General features: G+C 41.5%; 1 protein-coding gene across 7 annotated transcripts in view; it reads left to right on the top strand.

Annotated features, from left to right (window-relative positions):
• MYO6 (myosin VI) overlaps nt 1–19421 on the top strand; it is a 136503-nt gene that overhangs the window by 101037 nt on the left and 16045 nt on the right. For 3 of the 7 annotated variants that reach the window (XM_020785825.3, XM_020785823.3, XM_020785824.3), the window contains exons 26-30: nt 7129–7337; nt 9486–9564; nt 14285–14445; nt 16906–16935; nt 17407–17445. In XM_020785825.3, the coding sequence (XP_020641484.3) occupies nt 7129–7337; nt 9486–9564; nt 14285–14445; nt 16906–16935; nt 17407–17445 (518 nt within the window). The remainder of the gene's footprint in view (nt 1–7128; nt 7338–9485; nt 9565–14284; nt 14446–16905; nt 16936–17406; nt 17446–19421) is intronic. The other 4 variants (XM_020785828.3, XM_020785827.3, XM_078385625.1 and 1 more) reach the window with 2 other exon arrangements.

Here is a 19421-nt window from a genome sequence, read left to right as displayed (position 1 = left end):
CACAGAAACTATCTACAGACAAACGCTGGCTCTACGGTTTGGAAACGGGGATGAGCACCGCGCCTTAGAGTCGGACACGATGGGACTAAATGTCAAGGGGAACCTTTACCTTTACCTGTGTCCTATGGAGAAAAAGTGTAAAGGTAAAGGATCCCCTTGACAATTTCTGTCCAGTCGTGTTCGACTCTAGGGGGCGGTGCTCATCCCCGTTTCCAAGCCATAGAGCCAGCGTTTTGTCCGAAGACAATCTTCCGTGGTCACATGGCCAGTGCGACTTGGACACGGAACGCTGTTACCTTCCCACCGAGGTGGTCCCTATTGATCTACTTGCATTTGCATGCAATTTTGCAAGTGTAAATTAGGCAAAATTTTATGTTTATTTTTGTGTTGCATAACTTTGTACATTCCTTACTTTTGAATAGCGTGTTCAGGTTTTCTTAATCATGGAATGGTTAAGGATGTAAGTTTAGCTCCCCCCCCCAACACACACATTACTGAACATTTTAGTAAAGAACCTCATTAGCTTATGAAATCTCAGTGTTGTCCTCACAAGCTGTCAATTACATATTTGCCACCAGGGTGATAGATGACTTGTTTTGTAAATGAAATGCTGCTGCATGTTCAGGGGATTATATGCAGACTCCTGAAAACAAGTTTTAATTGTTAAATAGTATCACTTTTATATAATGTTTACTCTTTTCACTATTGCATAGTAGCTTGGACTTTGGTATTAAAAGTTAGGCTAGCATAGAATAAGTAGAGGGGTAGCTTTAAGGAAATATGGAAGGGATCGTCACTTCTGTATCCCATATAGTAAAAGCCTCTGTGCAAGACAGTAGCTTGCTGTCTCTGGCACAGCATTTGCAGCTGGGTCCAGCCTTTACTTTATAATGCTTCAACATTTAATTATTTTTTTTAAAGTTCTGAAAGGAAACCAGATAAAAACAGGTAAAAAGATCAAATGTCTTTGTCCAGTGGTGCTTGGAAGAGAAGACTGGGACTCCCTAAAAAGCCTTGCAGAGGCAGGAGAGAATCTCTTCAGAGGGTAGTACAAAATAATCCACTGTTTCTCAGGAGGTTTTTAAAAATTAACCAGATATAACAGTCTAAAGACATATTTACATGATAAAGCTGTAAACAAACAAAATTGGCTGAATTGGCAAGAGAACAGCATAATCCTACTTCACACATTAACTTGGAAATAAATCCTGCCTTCTTCTGGAGAGTTTAATCTTTGTAAGTGTGCTAGAATTGCAACATTAAATTACAAAAATTAATAAATGGACTTTGCTAATAAATCAGTCTTATTTCTGCTTGTTTCCCTTAAGCTTTAAATAATCAGTTGGTTTGGCCTTTGCATGGAAATTCCCATGATTAAAACTTTGGTATCCTTGAGATTTTCTAATATTTAACATGCAGTACTCTATCTGTCCAACCTTATATAACAGACAATGGTACAATGATTTCACCCTTTATCTTGAGTCCTTGTGAAAAGGCAATGCAGTGTGTCTTATCTAGTGGGGCAACAAAGGATATTACCGTCCTTTATATTTCTTCACTCTCTTTCTGTGTGAGTTGGCATGCCTATATCATATGCGAAACAAGTCTCATGTCACTAAGTATGTTATTAATGGTGGATGATCAAATCCTATAGGTGTGGGTTCAGAACACAGGAATCTTGTGAGCTCCAGTCATTCAAAATATTTCGAGTAAATAACAAATATGCAGGTAGCTCCATGTAATAACAGAAGGTATCCTGAACATACATGAACTCCAGAAAGAATCAGTACTGAAGTTCCCTGTCCCCTCTCCCTGCTTTCCTTGCCTCTCCACTAGCTGCTGGCCTAAGTGACATAACTTCCCCTTTATTCTCCTCCATTGCCCACATAACCAGCCTCACCCACTCCCATTCTCCTTCTTTGATTCACAACTGGCATTTCCACTTGATCAGGGTTGATTTTGAGTATCAGTTGATAGGTTGTTCATGGCTATCTGCCCTTATTTCTGTCCAAACATTCTCTAATTCCTGCCCTTTTGTTGTTGTTATGTGCTGTTGGGTTGTTTCCAACATATGGTGAGTCTATTAATTTATTTTTAATTTTAATCTAAAAGAAGCCCACTGTGAATTAACGACATCCTTAAGGTTCCATCATTGGCAGCCCTGCTCGGGTCTTACAGTTTAGAGGCTTTGGCTTCCTTTCTTGAATCAATCCCTCTCATGTTAGTTCTTCCTCTTTTCGTGCTGCCTTTCACTTTTCCTGATATTTTTCCATCTGTCCTACCATGTTATGATAGGTCCTGAGTCAAATTAAGATAGGTCTTAAGTCATGATAGTTAGGATAGGTCCTAAGTCAGGATCTCCCTGAGCATTGCATAGGCATCCTTCAGTCTTGAAAGACTATGGTAACATGCTCTGAATCGAGGAGTGTCCTCTCCAGAGCATGAAGCCTGGGTAAAGTAATATGGAGGGTAGACTGCTACCCAACCAGCAGATGCCCCCTCTCCATGTTGCTGAAATGGTCCAATGGAAAGGCAAGAGCCAATATAACTGGTTCCAGATCGACATGAACTGCCTTTGGGACTCGAGCTCCGGATTTTACCTCTAGGTTAACTCCTGAAGCCTTTTCCATGAGTGGATATAGCCACAAGGCAGTGGAGGTTTGAAATTGGAGTTTTCCTTCTCCTAGATGGGCTGCCTTCCATGGCTGACGAGCCCCACCTACCTGGCCTGCTCTTTAATAGTGTGAAAGTATGATCTGACCCTTAAAACTTTCCTGCCTCCCAGGTGTATGCAAATCTGACTTTCCTATTTAACATATTAAGGCCAGAGAGAGAATCAGAGAATCAGAGGATTTGAGGACACACTCTTTTAAAGCAGGAAGTCCCACCCCCTAGGCCCCAACCTCCAGGCCATGCGGTGAGGAGACAAAAAGAAAGCCCAGGAAAAAAAACCTCAGCAAACCGTCCATGCAAACATACCTGGCCTTCACCCTCAGCCCAGCTTCCTAGGGAAAAGAGTCCAGGGTCTTGGGACACGCTCTTTTAAAGCAGAAAGTCCCACCCCCTGAGCATTAGGTTTTTGAGATCTCAGCCTCCCTTTTGCCATCCTTTTTGCCATCCTTTTCATCATCCTTTTAACCACCTTCATTGCCATCTATTTTAATTTTTCCTGCTGGTTATTATATTTGAATGTGTGTATTATTATTTTTTAATCGTTGTGTTTTGATATTGTGCTGTTTATCTCATTGTTAGCTGCCCAGAGTGGCCTGGTTGAAAGATGGTACGGGGTATAAATCCAACAAATAAATAAATAGCCTGTGTTTAGTCATTTTTGCTGTTAAGTTAGAATTCTGTCTTGATTTGATTTTGGAACCCACTTGATTGTCCTTTGCAGCAATCTATTGCTTCCTTAAAGCAATAAAATTTCCACCAACGCCACATTTTGAATGACTGTTTTCCTGTCAGCTTTCTTCATAGTCCAGTTTTAACACAGTAACTGGGAAAGCTGTCGTATGGATGATCTTTGGCCTTGGTCATTAATGTGTGTGTTTAGTCGTTTAGTCGTGTCCGACTCTTCGTGACCCCATGGACCAGAGCACGCCAGGCCCTCCTGTCTTCTACTGCCTCCCGGAGTTGTGTCAGGTTCATGTTGGTTGCTCCGCAGACACTGTCCAGCCATCTCATCCTCGGTCGTCCCCTTCTCCTCTTGCCATCACACCTTCCTAACATCAAGGTTTTTTCCAAGGACTCTTTTCTTCTCATGAGATGGCCAAAGTACTGGAGCCTCAGCTTCAGGATCTGTCCTTCAAGTGAGCATTCAGGGTTGATTTCCTTTAGAACTGATAGGTTTGTTCTCCTTGCAGTCCAGGGGATTCTCAAGAGCCTCCTCCAGCACCACAATTCAAAGGCATCAATTCTTCGGCGGTCTGCTTTCTTTATGGTCCAGCTCTCACTTCCATACATCATGACAGGAAAAACCATAGCTTTGACTATTCGGACTTTTGTTGGCAAGGTGATGTCTCTGCTTTTCAAGATGCTGTCAAGATTTGTCATCGCTTTCCTCCCAAGAAGAAGGCGTCTTTTAATTTCAGGGCTGCTGTCTCCATCTGCAGTGATCATGGAGCCCAGGAAGATAAAATTTGACACTGCCTCCATATCTTCCCCTTCTATTTCCCAGGAGGTGATGGGACCAGTGGCCATGATCTTAGTTTTTTTGATGTTGAGTTTCAGACCGCTTTTTGCACTCTCCTCTTTCACTCTCATTACAAGGTTCTTTAATTCCTCCTCACTTTCTGCCATCAAAGTGGTATCATCTGCATATCGGAGGTTGTTGATATTTCTTCCGGCAATCTTAATTCCGGCTTGGGTTTCTTCCAGTCCAGCCTTCCGCATGAGGTATTCTGCATATAAGTTAAATAAGCTGGGGGACAATATACAGCCTTGCCGTACTCCTTTCCCAATTTTGAACCACTCAGTTGTTCCATGACCAGTTCTAACTGTTGCTTCCTGTCCCACATATAGGTTTCTCAGGAGATGGATAAGGTGGTCAGGCACTCCCATTTCTTTAAGAACTTGCCATAGTTTGCTATGGTCCACACAGTCAAAGGCTTTCGCATAGTCAATGAAGCAGAAGTAGATATTTTTCTGGAACTCTCTGGCTTTCTCCATAATCCAGCGCAAGTTAGCAATTTGGTCTCGAGTTCCTCTGCCTCTTCGGAATCCAGCTTGTACTTCTGGGAGTTCTCGGTCCACATACTGCTGAAGCCTACCTTGTAGGATTTTGAGCATAACCTTGCTAGCGTGTGAAATGAGTGCAATTGTACGGTAGTTGGAGCATTCTTTGGCACTGCCTTTCTTTGGGATTGGGATGTAGACTGATCTTTTCCAATCCTCTGGCCACTGTTGAGTTTTCCAAACTTGCTGGCATATTGAATGTAGCACCTTAACAGCATCATCTTTCAAGATTTTAAATAGTTCAACTGGAATGCCATCACCTCCACTGGCCTTGTTGTTAGCCAGGCTTTCTAAGGCCCACTTGACTTCGCTCTCCAGGATGTCTGGCTCAAGGTCAGCAACTACATTGTCTGGGTTGTCCGGGATATCCAAATCTTTCTGATATAATTCCTCTGTGTATTCTTGCCACCTCTTCTTCACGTCTTCTGCTTCTGTTAGGTCCCTCCCATTTTTGTCTTTTATCATGTTCATCTTTGCGCAAAATGTTCCTCTAATATGTCCAATTTTCCTGAACAGATCTCTGGTCTTTCCTTTTCTGTTATCTTCCTCTATTTCTTTGCATTGTTCATTTAAGAAGGCCCTCTTGTCTCTCCTTGCTATTCTTTGGAAGTCTGCATTCAAGTTTCTGTAACTTTCCCTATCTCCCTTGCATTTTGCTTCCCTTCTCCTCTCTGCTATTTCTAAGGCCTCGTTGGACAGCCACTTTGCTTTCTTGCATTTCCTTTTCTTTGGGATGGTTTTCGTTGCTGCCTCCTGGACAATGTTACGAGCCTCTATCCAAAGTTCTTCAGGCACTCTGTCCACCAAATCTAGTTCCTTAAATCTGTTCTTTACTTCCACTGTGTATTCATAAGGGATTTGGTTTAGATTATACCTGAGTGGCCCAGTGGTTTTTCCTAATCTCTTCAGTCTAAGCTTGAATTTTGCTATGAGAAGCTGATGATCAGAACCGCAGTCAGCTCCAGGTCTTGTTTTTGCTGACTGTATAGAGCTTCTCCATCTTTGGCTGCAGAGAATATAATCAATCTGATTTCGATATTGCCCATCTGGTGATTTCCATGTATAGAGTCGCCTCTTGTGTTGTTGGAAAAGAGTGTTTGTGATGACCAGCTTATTCTCTTGACAAAACTCTATTAGCCTTTGTCCTGCTTCGTTCTGAACTCCAAGGCCAAACTTCCCTGTTGTTCCTTTTATCTCTTGGCTCCCTACTTTAGCATTCCAGTCCCCTAGAATGAGAAGAACATCTTTCTTTGGTGTCAGTTCTAGAAGGTGTTGTAAATCCTCATAGAATTGTTCAATTTCAGTCTCCTCAGCAATGCTGGTTGGTGCATAAACTTGGATTATTGTGATGTTGAATGGTCTGCCTTGGATTCGTATTGACATCATTCTATCATTTTTGAGATTGTATCCCATTACAGCTTTTCCCACTCTTTTGTTGACTATGAGAGCTACTCCATTCCTTCTACGGGATTCTTGCCCACAATAGTAGATATGATAATCATCTGAGCTGAATTCGCCCATTCCTGTCCATTTTAGTTCACTGATGCCCAGGATGTCGATGTTTATTCTTGCCATCTCCTGTTTGACCACCTCCAGCTTCCCAACGTTCATAGATCTTACATTCCAGGTTCCTATGCAGTATTTTTCTTTGCAGCATTGGATTTTCCTTTCACTTCCAGGCACGTCCACAGCTGAGCGTCCTTTCGGCTTTGGCCCAACCACTTCATTAGCTCTGGAGCTACTTGTACTTGTCCTCTGCTCTTCCTCAGTAGCAGAGGTCATTAATAACTCTTATTAAACAATTAAAATATATATCCTGTTCATAGTCGAGAGCGTCACCAGGACTATATTAAGAGCTTGGCAATGTTACTTTTTGGGTTACGACCGAGGTTCCTTCTAAAATGTACGCTTGTGGAACTCTGTCCCCCTCCTGCTCTGCACAGCCACAGCAATCATTTTCAGCACTTTTGGTTCTGGTCACAATGTCACGTGTGCGAAGGGTGCTGAAAATTAGAGGGAATGTTGCTTACAACTCCATAATCTCTCCTAAATATATTAGGTTCTGGAAGTGAAGTAGTCCAATAAAGTAATTTTTTCAGCCTGTGCCTACCTTTGGACATTATCATTTGATAGTTAGCTTGAGCCCATTGGTGCCACCACATTTTTATGTCTTGCTGAGTTTCTGTTTTGGAGCAAAAAATAAACAAACAAACAAATAAACAAGTGTTTAGATCTGATACATTTATAGCAGGTACATGCAGCAAATAAGTACACACATATTTTTCCTGTTGATCTTTTTCTCTGCAGTTTTGTTGCTCTCCTCATTCTCCCCCCCCCCCCCACATACCTACTTTGTGCAGTTGATTGTGTCTACTTTCATGGTTTATCTTGCAGGCCACCGAAATGCCTAGGCAGCAAATACAGAAGGAGTACGATGCATTAGTCAAAAGCTCAGAACAGCTTCTGAGTTCATTACAGAAAAAGAAGCAACAGGAAGAAGAGGCAGAAAGGCTGCGGCGTATCCAGGATGAGATGGAAAAAGAAAGGAAGAGGCGTGACGAAGAGGAGCAACGTCGGAAGAAGGAAGAGGAGGAAAGGCGACTGTGAGTATTCAATTAGATTACCAGTCCTGGGCCAAAGAGAAGGTGTGAAACAGCTAGTATTTTTTCCATCTTGAAAGACCTAGGCCGTACTTTTAGACTGCAGAGCTTTTCACTTTGTTAGCACATCTGGCATTTCTGGCTCAGATGGCTTTTTCAGGATATCTCAGAGATATAAAATTAAGAGACCTGGAAGGAATCCAAACCATCTCCCCCCTGATGCAGGAAAAGTGCAGCTAGAGCATCCCTAACACAGATGACCATCCAACCTTTGTTTGTAAACCTTCTGTGATGCTGAGTCCACTGTCTTCAAGGAGGTGGGGTGAGGAGAGATATCAGGAGAATGAACTTGGGAGAACAAAGTTTGTACTTTGCAGAAGTAAAAAAAGAAAGAAAAAAGAAGCAGCTTCAGTTTTGAGTAGGGAACACACACACACCCAAAGCAGTCCAGTGAACATGCTCAGTTGTGAGATACTGATTGTTGAGTACAGTGGTGCTTTGCTTAACGAGGATAATCTATTCCAGCGAAATCGCTGTAGAACGAATTCCTCATTAAGCGAAATTAAAAAGCCCATTGAAATACATTGAAACCCCTTCAGTGTGTTCCAATGGGCTGAAAACTCACCGTCCAGCGAAGATCCTCCATAGGGGTGGCCATTTTCACTGCCTGTAAAGCAAGGAATCCGTCCTAGAAAACAGCGGGGGGCCATTTTGTACACCTGAGAGCCATTCTGAAACCCGATGATCAGCTGTTTTTAGATCATCGTAATGCGAAAATCAGTTCCCGAGGCAGGGAACCGATCATCATGAAGTGGATTTTTCCCATTTAAACCATCGTTTTGCAGCCGCTTCTGTGATCGAAAAAACATAATCGTCAAGCAATTTCCTCATTAAGCTAGGCAATCGTTAAGCGAGGCACCACTGTATAGAAGACAAGGAAAAATGTGGGTCAGATTGTGTCTCATGCAAGACAACACAGCTGGTTAGCTTTATTCCGGCTTTAAATCTTGGACAATTCTAAGATCTATGCTCAGGGATCAATAATGTGATGACATACAGATGGTTTGTATTGGAACACCCAAAAATCTCGGTCAAAAACAATTGAAAGTTGTAGGGTAGTGAAGAGGTGTAGTAAAGAGGTACAGTGGTGCCTCGCATAACGATTTTAATTGGTTCCTAAAAAACGTTATGTGAAACATCGTTATGCGAAACACCATTTTCCATAGGAATGCATTGGAAACCAGTTAATCTGTTCCAATAGGCACGGATTGCCGTCCTTAAGCGAAAAAAACCCATAGGAAACATCGTTAAACGATACAATGTTTCCTCCATTGGAATGTATTGAAGCCGACTCAATACATTTCAGTGGCTTTGCGAAGTCAATTTTTGCAAATTTAAGTGTGTCATAAAAGGGTCAAAATGGTTTTAAATGCTTGGATTAGCTTCTGCACCCTCTAAAACGGATGCAAAAGTTAATTTGGCTTTGATCTGACTTTTCGTTAATTTATGGTGAATTTTTTTCCCCCAAGTTTTGACAGCTGTCAAAATCTGACAGCTCCATTGTTTCCTATGGGGGAATAAAAAATTCACAAAAAATTAACGAAGACTTGGCAACTGTTCTAAATGCTTGGGTTCGTTAGAGGATCCCCTAAGTCATGTGCAAACCTGATTTGGCTTTGATCTGAACTTTCGTTAATTTATGGCGAATTGTTTTCTCCCCCATAGGAAAGCATGGAGCTGTCAGATTTTGGCAGGTCCATTGGTTCCTATGGGCCAAAAAAAAAAATTCACCATAAATTAACGAAATGTCAGATCAAAGCCAAATCAGGTTTGCACATGACTTAGGGGGTCCTCTAACGAATCCAAGCTTTTAGAACCGTTTTTGACCCTTCTAAGACACTTTTTAAATTGAAAAAAGAAACATCGTTAAGTGAAGCAGGGCACCTAAAATTGCATTTGTTATGCGAAGCATGGTCCCAAACTTCGCTAAGCGGAAATCGCCCATAGGAAACATCGTTATACGGTGCATATTATTTTCTTAAAAAACACATCGTTATGCGAATTCATCGTTAAACGAGGCACTCGTTAAGCAAGGCACCACTGTATAAAGGTTCCTGATGTTCGTCTTTAAGCATGATTTTTCCCCTCTAGGAAATATGAGATTGAAGCAAAGAGAAAGCAGGAAGAAGAAGAGAGGAAGAAGAGGGAAGAGGAAGAAAGACGGATTCAGGTGAATATTATAGTCATCACCCATTGTAACTGTCTGTGTCTTGCAATAAGGTCACAGCATTTCTGTTGTGGGCTAGCTGAATGTTAGAAGCAAGCCCTCTGAGTCACAGTCTGTTGAGACAGGGTATGGGAAGACCAGTCCAGGCTTGTAAGTAAGTGGCTTCCCAAAGATGGTACCAGGTTAAGAAGTCAAGAGTTTTCAAGGATATAACTAAATGGAGAAGTGGAAGATTGAGTTTAAAATACTGTAGAGAGTTTTGATGTGTACAGGAGAAATAGATGGACTATTGCAAATGTTCACCTTTAAATTTGGTGCTGTGCTTTAAACTGACTACTAATGTTTAGATAATTTGAAGAAAAGAGAGAGGTTACAGTGCCTAAAAGAAAAAAGTGCTTGCTGGGAAAAAAAGTGTCAGGTTTGAGGCTTAATGAGAGGACTCTTGCTATTCACTGGCATGACAGAATAATGAAACCATGATCTAGATGTCAGTCTCGTTAAAAGATTCTTTGCAAAGTAACATTTATCTGTTGAAGCTTTCCGTCACCCTCTAATAGAATCATAGTGACAAAATATATTGCTTGATGGCTGGATTTTGCATTTCTGTGATCGCCTGTCATCTTTTTATAGAAGATGACTTTTTATTAACCTCTTAAGTTATTTTTAATCCATGAGAAATAAAAGATGGTTGTTGATATCATTACTTACTAATTTCCAGATTATCTCTTGCCTGCTCCGCGTTTATGTAACTGTTGATTATGACGTTTTAAAGAGTACCTCGTGTGCGGATAATTCTGGAGCTTTTGCAAAATTCTGTTCCTGAGCCTTATTTATAAGAGGTTATCTGCCGAGCAGGCCCACCTATTTTATGGTGCTTTGAATCCCTCTGGGGATAGAGAGGGAAACTTTCTCTCTTATGTTTTAACATATTTAAGAAGTTACAAATTTAGTTCTCCAGTTATACCACTAGCTCCTTTTTTTGCAAAACATTATCTATTTAAGGAATTCTCTTTTGTTTTAATGGTTTTGTGGTCCATTTATAATCTCTGTCCAGATATTTTGAGAACCATGCAAGGAACACTGTTTCTACGAGTTGTCCAACGACAGGACTGTAGCCAGTTCTTTGTGTGTCCAAATGTTGATGGTCTGTTTGGGAGCTAATGGCAGTCCCCATGTACACAGGAAAACATACTGTTGCTTTTCTTTTCTTTTAAGTGAAGGTGCTGGGAGGTGTTCATGATACAAACACTGAAATCTAAATGCTTTTAGGCAGAACCCAGTAATCGTGTTGTACTTGCATGTGTGTTACAAAGCCAAAACATTCCCGTACTGGGACACTACAGGTAGACTCATCGTTGGTCCCTCCCATTCATGCCTCATTTTATTCTCCCATTTTCTTATCTGGCTGTGAACCCTGATACACAAGAGGATAATCGCCTTTCTAAATGATGGGGCATATGGCTTTGAGATACTTACAGCACACCATCTTGACTTCTCTGAGTATCCTTTGGGCCGATTTCTTTTCCCATGTGAGAACAGATGCTCCTTCCCAGAGGGCTTTCCCCGGGGCCCCCCTTTCAATCAGCTTTCCTGCTGACGGCGGCTGCCAGGGCATAATCTAAAGTAGGGAATCTGCATAGGGAAGCCTCCATAGCAGAAAGGATGATGACTTGATAAGACCATAATCAGAACAAACGCCCCCTCTTTGACAATCATTTCAATCCACCTTTCTGAGAAGGAATTGTTTGGTTAGGGAATTTCAGGTGGGCTGTCCACAGGGTTGTGACTTTTGGGGTCAGAAGTCCATGGAAAACTGGCACGGAAAAAAATTCTGTCACATTTTGTTGGAAATAGGAAGTTCATGTATTTCAGCGAGGGATCTGCCGTTTTAAACTTTCTTAAGTACAGTACAATAGGACGGTGGTATCCCCAGAGGATTGGTTCCAAGTCCCTTCCCACCTCGGATGCTGAAAGCATGGAAGTATTAAGCAATGGTCTCTTGCTCCCTCTAGGGGCCACTTCTGGTAACTACACCCTGGAAATGTATATACTGTACTGTAAATATGTATTTCGGTAGAGGGGGTTTTGCTTAGTATTTTCAGGTAGTTGATATTGAACCTGTGGATAGGCGATCCTGTTGTACATCTTGGTAGAAAACGGAAGTGTTCTTTATTATATTCCATCCTCAAGTAGCCAGGAAACAAATATTCAAAGGCATGGGGGGAGTTTTTAAGAATAAACTGAAGACCTGGCTCTTCAGGCAGCCCTTCCCACCTGACTTTACTTAATTTCTTCCCCTGATTTTTGCATCTTGGATTATGTTTGCTTGTTTTATTGATATTTTTAATTCTATTACTTTTTGGACTGTAAACCACCCACAGTAGATTTATCTAGATGGGTGGTATAAAAGCCAAATAAATAAATACGTAAATATTTTAAAACTTCCGTTTTAAAAATCTCTGGGCCCAAATCCTCTTGCTCAGCATAGTAAATCACACTAGACAACCCATTGAGTCAACAGGATTAAGCAAGTCAACTCCTCTGTAATTTTCTTTCGTTCAAATGGGCCTACGCTAACTGTGACGTTAGCATTGTAAGCTAGAATAGGCCCATTTGAACCAATGGAATTTATGGCAGAATTGTTTCACTCAGTCCCCAGTGATTCAATGAGTTTACTATGATTTAATATGCAAATCAACAGGATTTGGCAAGTTGTCTCTTAATAGGCAAGTAATACACTAAAATTGGCAGGCATTCATTGAACGTGTATAAAACTAAGAGGAGGTTCCTTAGAATTCCAGTAATTATCTTCTAGTCTCTTTTGTTTTCTTATTTTCGATAAAGCCTGACATGTTTTGCTCCTGTATTCTCTTCAGGGCCTTCTTTGGGAACTAAAAGTACCATATTTTTTCCTCCATAAGACACACCTCTCCATAAGACCCACCTCATTCTAAGGAGAAGAAAACAGGAAAATAATAATCTGTTTTCTTCTCCTAAAAATTTGGTGAGCCTTATGAAGATGTCCATCTCATGGAACACACCCTGGGACCTATTGGAGGCTCACCCTGCCCCCCCGGGGGGCCTGAGGGGGCGGAATCGCCACCTTCAGGGACTCTTCTGAAGCTTCCCAAGCCTCAAAAGAGTCCTAGAAGGTGGCGATTTTGCCCCCTCTGGCCCCGCAGGGGGCAGGGTGAGCCTCCAAAGGGTCTTAGGGTCTGTTCCTGGACCCTTGAGAGGGTCCCCCCACCCCTCCACGGAGCCAGTGGAGGCGAAATCGCCAGCTTCCAGGACCTTTTCTGAGCCTTTCAAGCCTCAGAAAAGGTCCTAGAAGCTGGCGATTTCACCCCTGCTGGCCCTGTGGGGGGGTGGGGGAGCCTCGCAAGGGTCCAAGTGAGCCTTCCAGGACTCTTGCAACGCTCCCCCACCCCCTGGGGCCAGCGCAGGTGAAATCGCCACCTTCTGGGACTCTTTTGAGGCTTGGGAAGCTTCAGAAGAGTCCCAGAAGGTGGCGATTTCACCCCCGCTGGCCCCATGCGGGGTGAGGGGAGCCTTGCAAGGGTCCTAGAAGGCTCACTCGGAAACTTGCGAGGCTCCCCCCACAGGGCCAGTGGGGGTGAAATCGCCAGCTTCGCTCCATAAGACGCTCAGATTTCCCTCCCACTTTTTTTGGGGAGGGGAAGTACGTCTTATGGAGCAAAAAATACGGTAAATAAATAAAACATCTTTTATATATGAAGCACATAAATCACATATAATTATGTCACATTATTTTCCCCCTACAACCTGTAGGGAAAAGGAGAGTTGAAGCCAGTTAGACACTTAGAAACCCATGGAAGAAATCCAAGGAATTGTCTCTAAATTCTCTTAATAAGAAGGCCTCCATTCTCCAAATTGATACTGCTTTTTTCATCATATATATTGCTTGCCTTGATCCACATTGGTTTGCAGCCTTTTTTCTGAGGTTCTTTATACTAATGATTTGGGCACAAAGGTCTAGATCAGGGGTCCCCAAACTACGGCCTATGGGCCTCATCTGGCCCACCTTGCCGTTTTATCTGGCCTGTTCCCTTCAGCCCATGCGTGCGGGTGCATGGGCGGGCAGGGGTGTGAGTGCATGGGGGAGGGGGTTGGGCGAGCAGGTGGGTAATGTGTCAAGGCATGCATCTGAGCGCACATGCGTGGACACATTCCTCTTTCAGCCCTCAAAGGTGTTTAAAATATCTGGTGTGGGCATCACAGTCAAAAGTTTGGAGTCCCCTGGTCTAAATCAAGGCTGGTTGTTGGTGGTTAGTGGTTACCAATGTGTGAACTTTCAGTGTAGGAGAGGGTTGATCTTTGTGGGCAGAAATGCCATTGCATATAATTGGGGTTAATATGTAGGGGGGCAGTGGCGTTGCTTAGGACTGAGCATGCAGGAAAACCATTGCTCTAAGGCTGAGTACTGAGTATACGGGCATAGAATTGGGCTGTGCTTTTATGCTCTGTGAGAAATTGCCCAAAAGCCTTGCTTTGTATGCTTCAGTTCCTTCCAGCGGTGGAATACATCTCAAATTGAACTTTCTCAAATTGAAATTCTCCCCCTAGGCCAATTTCCCCCCTCACTCCTAGTTTAGGTTGCACCTTATAAATTTGCACCAGTGATTGTTTGTCTCCATGGGTATGGATGGGTAGAGTGGGCTTGTAAATTAAATCATTTGAGGAATCTTTTTCTGTTCATGTGCAGGCTGAGGTGGAAGCTCAGCTGGCAAGAGAGCGCGAAGAAGCCAGCCAGCAACAAGCTGTTCTGGAGCAGGAGCGCAGAGATCACGAGCTGGCCATGAGAATTGCCCAGAGTGAATCAGAACTCATCAATGACGAATCTCAGCTGGACCTCGGGCTGCGCAGGTATAGCACTTTGTGGATTCCTTTCTTAGAGAAGGGTATTTCTGTTAAAAATGACCTGCCTTTAAAAAAACCTAAGAAATACCACCACCTCCCACATGGTGTTTGAGTACCTCTAATTCAGAGATACTATCCTGTGTGAGATGCTCGCTATACTGTACTTCCTGTCCGGTCTCAGTATCATACGCCCCTCAGTCCCTTTGGAAATTGGAATGTTGCCCATGCATTGGTTCCGAGAAGAGTGGTTGAATTTTGGAGAAGGATAGGTAGAAAGGTCTTTGATGAAATGTGCATCTCCCAATCCCTGGACTGTATCCCCACAGTGTTAGCCAGATTGTGTTCTGTGCCTTTCTCAGAACTGTCTCTCTAGCTGTCACGCAAGGCAAGGAGGAGACCTTCTCACTTTAACTGGACTGCTGTGCAGTGGCATAGACATGCTGAGATGTACCTGAGGGGTTTCCTCACATTACCTCACATTACGACAACTTTTCACTTTCACATCCCCAGTGGAAGTAAAATCAGTGCATAAGCTGCTTGTACAATTGCATAAATGCCTAATTTTGCAAAGACACAGGCAGGCAAATGGTGGATCATGTAGCTCTTATGCATGTGAACAGAGGAGCAGATGAGAATGACTTATGAAATAATGGGGGTTCTCTCCTGCCCCCCAAATGAAGGGCACTGCCTACTTCAGGCTCCTGGCAAAACTATGTCCTGTAGCAACAACTTGTTTTTAGTTAAAGTTGGATTGGAGGGCTATTGGTATTTGTCAGAAATACACTCCCATTTGTGTCGAAGGGCTTAGCGTATCAGGCTATGGTGTTTAAAATGGGTAGCAGTGTTTTTTTTTCATAATTCCAGTCTTCTTTTCTGCATTAGACAAACAGTAAACAGTCTTAGTTTTATTTGTGACAGAGGCTGGATGATAACATGATTCCAGGGGCTCCAAATGAATGTTTTGAATGACGTTCCACTGTGGATCTGTTCCTGTTGAAATTTCAGTTTGTTTGTGTGGTATCTGCATCATGATGATGCCAGATCAGCTGGTTTACAAATATTTAACCTCTAGTGTTGTTATAGTTGCCTGCCATCAAATCACTTCCGACTCATGCCAACTGTACAAATTAGGTACAAATTAAAGGTATCACCTGCTCCGGCATTTGTACTAATTAGTGATCTCCAAAAGGTCCTCCATTAACAGCCCTGCTTGGGCTTAGCAAATTCATGGTTGTGTTTTTTTTTTTATTGAGTTGGTCTGTCTCATATTTGGGTGCTCTCGTCTCTTGCTGTCGCAGTTTAGGTATTAAAAATGCGAAGTTCTGCCTTTGTGTACTATGATTTCTAGAGCTCATTTTAAATTAATACCAAGTTTGGTTTTGTTATTTTTAAAACAAATAAAATATCAGGGCATCTTTCAAGACCCTACTGCTGTGTTAAAGGCAGTCATTCCATTTTAATTGTAGAAGAAGATCTAAACTGATCAGGTGAAGTGAAGTTGGGGGAGGGCAGCACAGTCTAGTGAGAAATCAGCTATAAGACAATGACATCAAAATCAGTAGAATTTGGATGCTGCACCTTCCCTTTGTGTTCTGCCCAAGCAGAATGGTTATGGAGAATTTCTGTTCTCTCCACATTTCAAACGAGCTAAATGTGGAAAAAATTCACAAACAGAAGGGCATTTTCAGTTCAGTTTGTTTTTAGCAATCCCCCTCATTGGGTAGAGTGGGCGGCATATAAGTTAAATTAAATTAAATTAAATTAAATTAAAATAAATAAATAAATAAATAAATAAATAAATAAATAAATAAATAAATAAATAAATAAATAAATAAATAAATAAATATCCTTTATAAAAAGAGTGTTAGGTCTTTGAGAATATGAAAATGCCAGTTCATTTGCACTTAAAGGTGTGGAAACACAAAGTTTGCTTAGTTCTTCTCCCTTATAGGTCTTCTTAGCCTAAATTGGTAAAAGATTTCAGAGTTTGTCAGAATAGTTTTCTTTCTTGGACCAGATTCATAGAAGGAGCAGCAAAAAGTGGAAATGACCTACTGCCAAGGTCACCGCTTGTAGGAGATCACTGATGGCCATTTAGAGATGAGTCCCAGTCTGGGTTATTTTCTTGTCTGATGGTTCCTTGGTCTAGTATTCTTCCACTGAGTGTCAGATGTTGTAGCTTCAGCATTGAGGGAAGGGCTGAGGAAGTCAACAAAACTCTTCCTATCTCCCTGTGAGTGAGGTCAAAAAGGAGAAGGAGAACTAGGTATAATGCTGTGCCCCCAAAGGAATGATAGAATAGAAAAGTAATAGGATAGAGCATTTAAACCACTTATAGGGACTGAATTCCTGCTTTCCTGGATGATACTTGCTATATTTGTTGACATGTTGATTTTGTAACATTGCAGGTGGGTACAAAACTACTGAGAAAAATGGTAGGCTAACCCAAATATCTTCTGTTTGCAGACCTAATGGAGCGAGCTGTCAAATGACTGCGTATGGCATCCTTTTTCTTTCCTTGCGTGCATGCTATGAAAATCTGTGGGTTTATAAAAATCAGAGTAATTTTCATATTATAAACCACCTTGTCAAAGAATTTTCATCCCCCTCCCCATACCTTTGAATACTCATAATTTGAGCATGCAGTGAACACATCATATTTGATCGTCAATCTTTTGGCCTGCTGATGCGCGAGGATGGTTGGTTGTGATCTAAACATCACATAATGAATGAATGATACTGAAGGTGGATATTTAATTCCAAATGTGTATTCTGCTATCCACTGAACAGGCATTAATTATTATTTTTCACCAAGAAAATTGTAGCCTTAATATGGTATACATTTTAGGAAAGAGTATTTGTCTAGTGAGCCAGCATTAGATTTTATATCGCTGTTCATGTGACTGTGTTTGAATACCTTTTAAGTGTTATATTTCCCTCCTCCTCATGCACTTATTTCTTTCATAGGGAGCAAATGGCCAGAGAAATGACAGAACTTTTGTCTAGGTGGGTGTAGCACATTGCCAGAAATGCAGCAATTTTATCGCTACATGAAATAATCATGAGGCAAAATAAAAAGCACTTCTCTTGCATTTGAATTGATTTGAGAAAATGAATAAATGATTTCTAATCAAGATTCATTCACTGCGACAAATCAGTAACAATTCGCAGTTCTCTGATTTCTTTTTGTATAATAATTCCGCTCTTAACGTTTTACAAGTTGCATGAAGAAGTATTAGTTTTCGGTAACGGCTTTCCACAAGATTATCGATTTAGATAATTTGAACAAATTTCTCTCTTTCTTCTCTCTTTCTCTTTTGAAAACCTGTATTGGAAGCCATGCATTTCCAGGTTTAGATTTGTCTTCATGCATATCTTTTTGAGGTTGTATAATATTATATTTGCATGTATGATACGTGCGGCTTTTGAACGTAAATTTTGAATTCCTGAGAGATATATTTTAAAGACTGGTAAGATCAGAAACTTAATTTGCTGTCAGTGTCTGGTACTGTGACTGACTAATGAACTTATACAAAGTTGGCATGTATTCAATAATCTTCTTTTAATCAGGTTGCACTTAGTGTTCCAGTTTAGGAACTTTGTGTCTTCAGCTGCTAATTAAAAAATGTCCAGTCTAGCCTGCAGGACCGGAGGAGCCTCGCAGCATTTGCTGTCCAAGGTTAAAATGAATAATTTACTTCTTTGCAGTATTTTTGAAGATGATTTTACCATACAAGATATCATGGTATCTAATGTTAAGCTGGTTGCAGAAGACTTTCTAAAACTTTAAATTATCTTCTTTTCAATGTTCCAGTTACTGTTTTTGAAAGAATCAGACATATTACCAAACTGGGTTGTGTTTAATGGCCAGGATTCAAAGTATTATGCATCTGCTTCCTCTGTGGGGGGGGGGTGGAGTGGGGTGGGAAGCTTTGGAGTTGTATTTCGTGAACAGCAGCATACCATGGTGAATCAGGACCAAACTGACCATGAAAGTAATTAGTCAATAGAAGAGGGAATTCCTTAATTGCTCGATATGTCTGATTGTCAAGGCAGGACCTTTTCTCACCTCCTGAAGCTTATGAAATACCATGCTTTGTTTAGTGATTGGTGTTCTGGACATAAACGTCCAGGTGATTACTCAGTCACAAAGGCCTGCCGGAATCATGTCTTTGAAACACAGATTTCTTGGATCACAGCTATTGTGTTTGCAATGACCTTTTAAGTTTTCAGAGTCATCATTTTACATATCCCTTGCCTAAAATTCTTGCCTTTTATTGATTGATCATTTAGATTTGTTTCCAGTTTCTATATATGCATCCCAGCTGAAGGTGACCTCAGATGACATGGGGCCTGTTTCTTATGAAACTCCAGACCCATGAAAACCCTGAGCTGCAGCATCCACCAGGCATTGTATCTGATTGTGCACAGCCACCTCTTCTGTGCTATACTATCAGGGAATATACACGTGCCTGGATCATTTCCCTACATTGAAGAGAATTAGGTAGACGATTATTCGTGTCCAAAACAACTCGTAAGCCTCCAACTTCAAATTAGAGCTAGGGAATGTTCATGTTTTGGGTGACAATTGCCAGAATCCCAAACTAGCATCACCAAGACCTAAGGATAGGGAGAAAATCTGGGGAGTCACAGTAAACATTGTTTTAAATATTGTGATTTAAATGCCGCTTTAATCTCTGAAAATTAATGCGACCCTTGAGAAGCCTAGGGACTGCTGGCTTCTAGTAAGGAGACAAGTAACCTTTGGTGTGGTCTTTTTTTTGATACCCCGTTTTGTAGCTATAAAGTCGTGTAAGAAAAAACCAAACAGCCATTTTAGTAGAACCGTCCAAGAAAAGTTAAGCTACTCAATTGGATTACCATTCTTACAGAGTATTTGTTTTACCAGAGCTCTTTGGGCTTAGTTCTGTTGATCTAAGCTATCTGAGGGATACTTAGGCAGACGGTGGTACAGCTAAATA

Source organism: Pogona vitticeps, chromosome 1 (genome assembly GCF_051106095.1).
Source record: "Pogona vitticeps strain Pit_001003342236 chromosome 1, PviZW2.1, whole genome shotgun sequence".
In the NCBI taxonomy this organism is placed as follows: Eukaryota; Metazoa; Chordata; class Lepidosauria; order Squamata; family Agamidae; genus Pogona; species Pogona vitticeps.
This window is presented reverse-complemented; position numbering and strand designations above follow the sequence as displayed.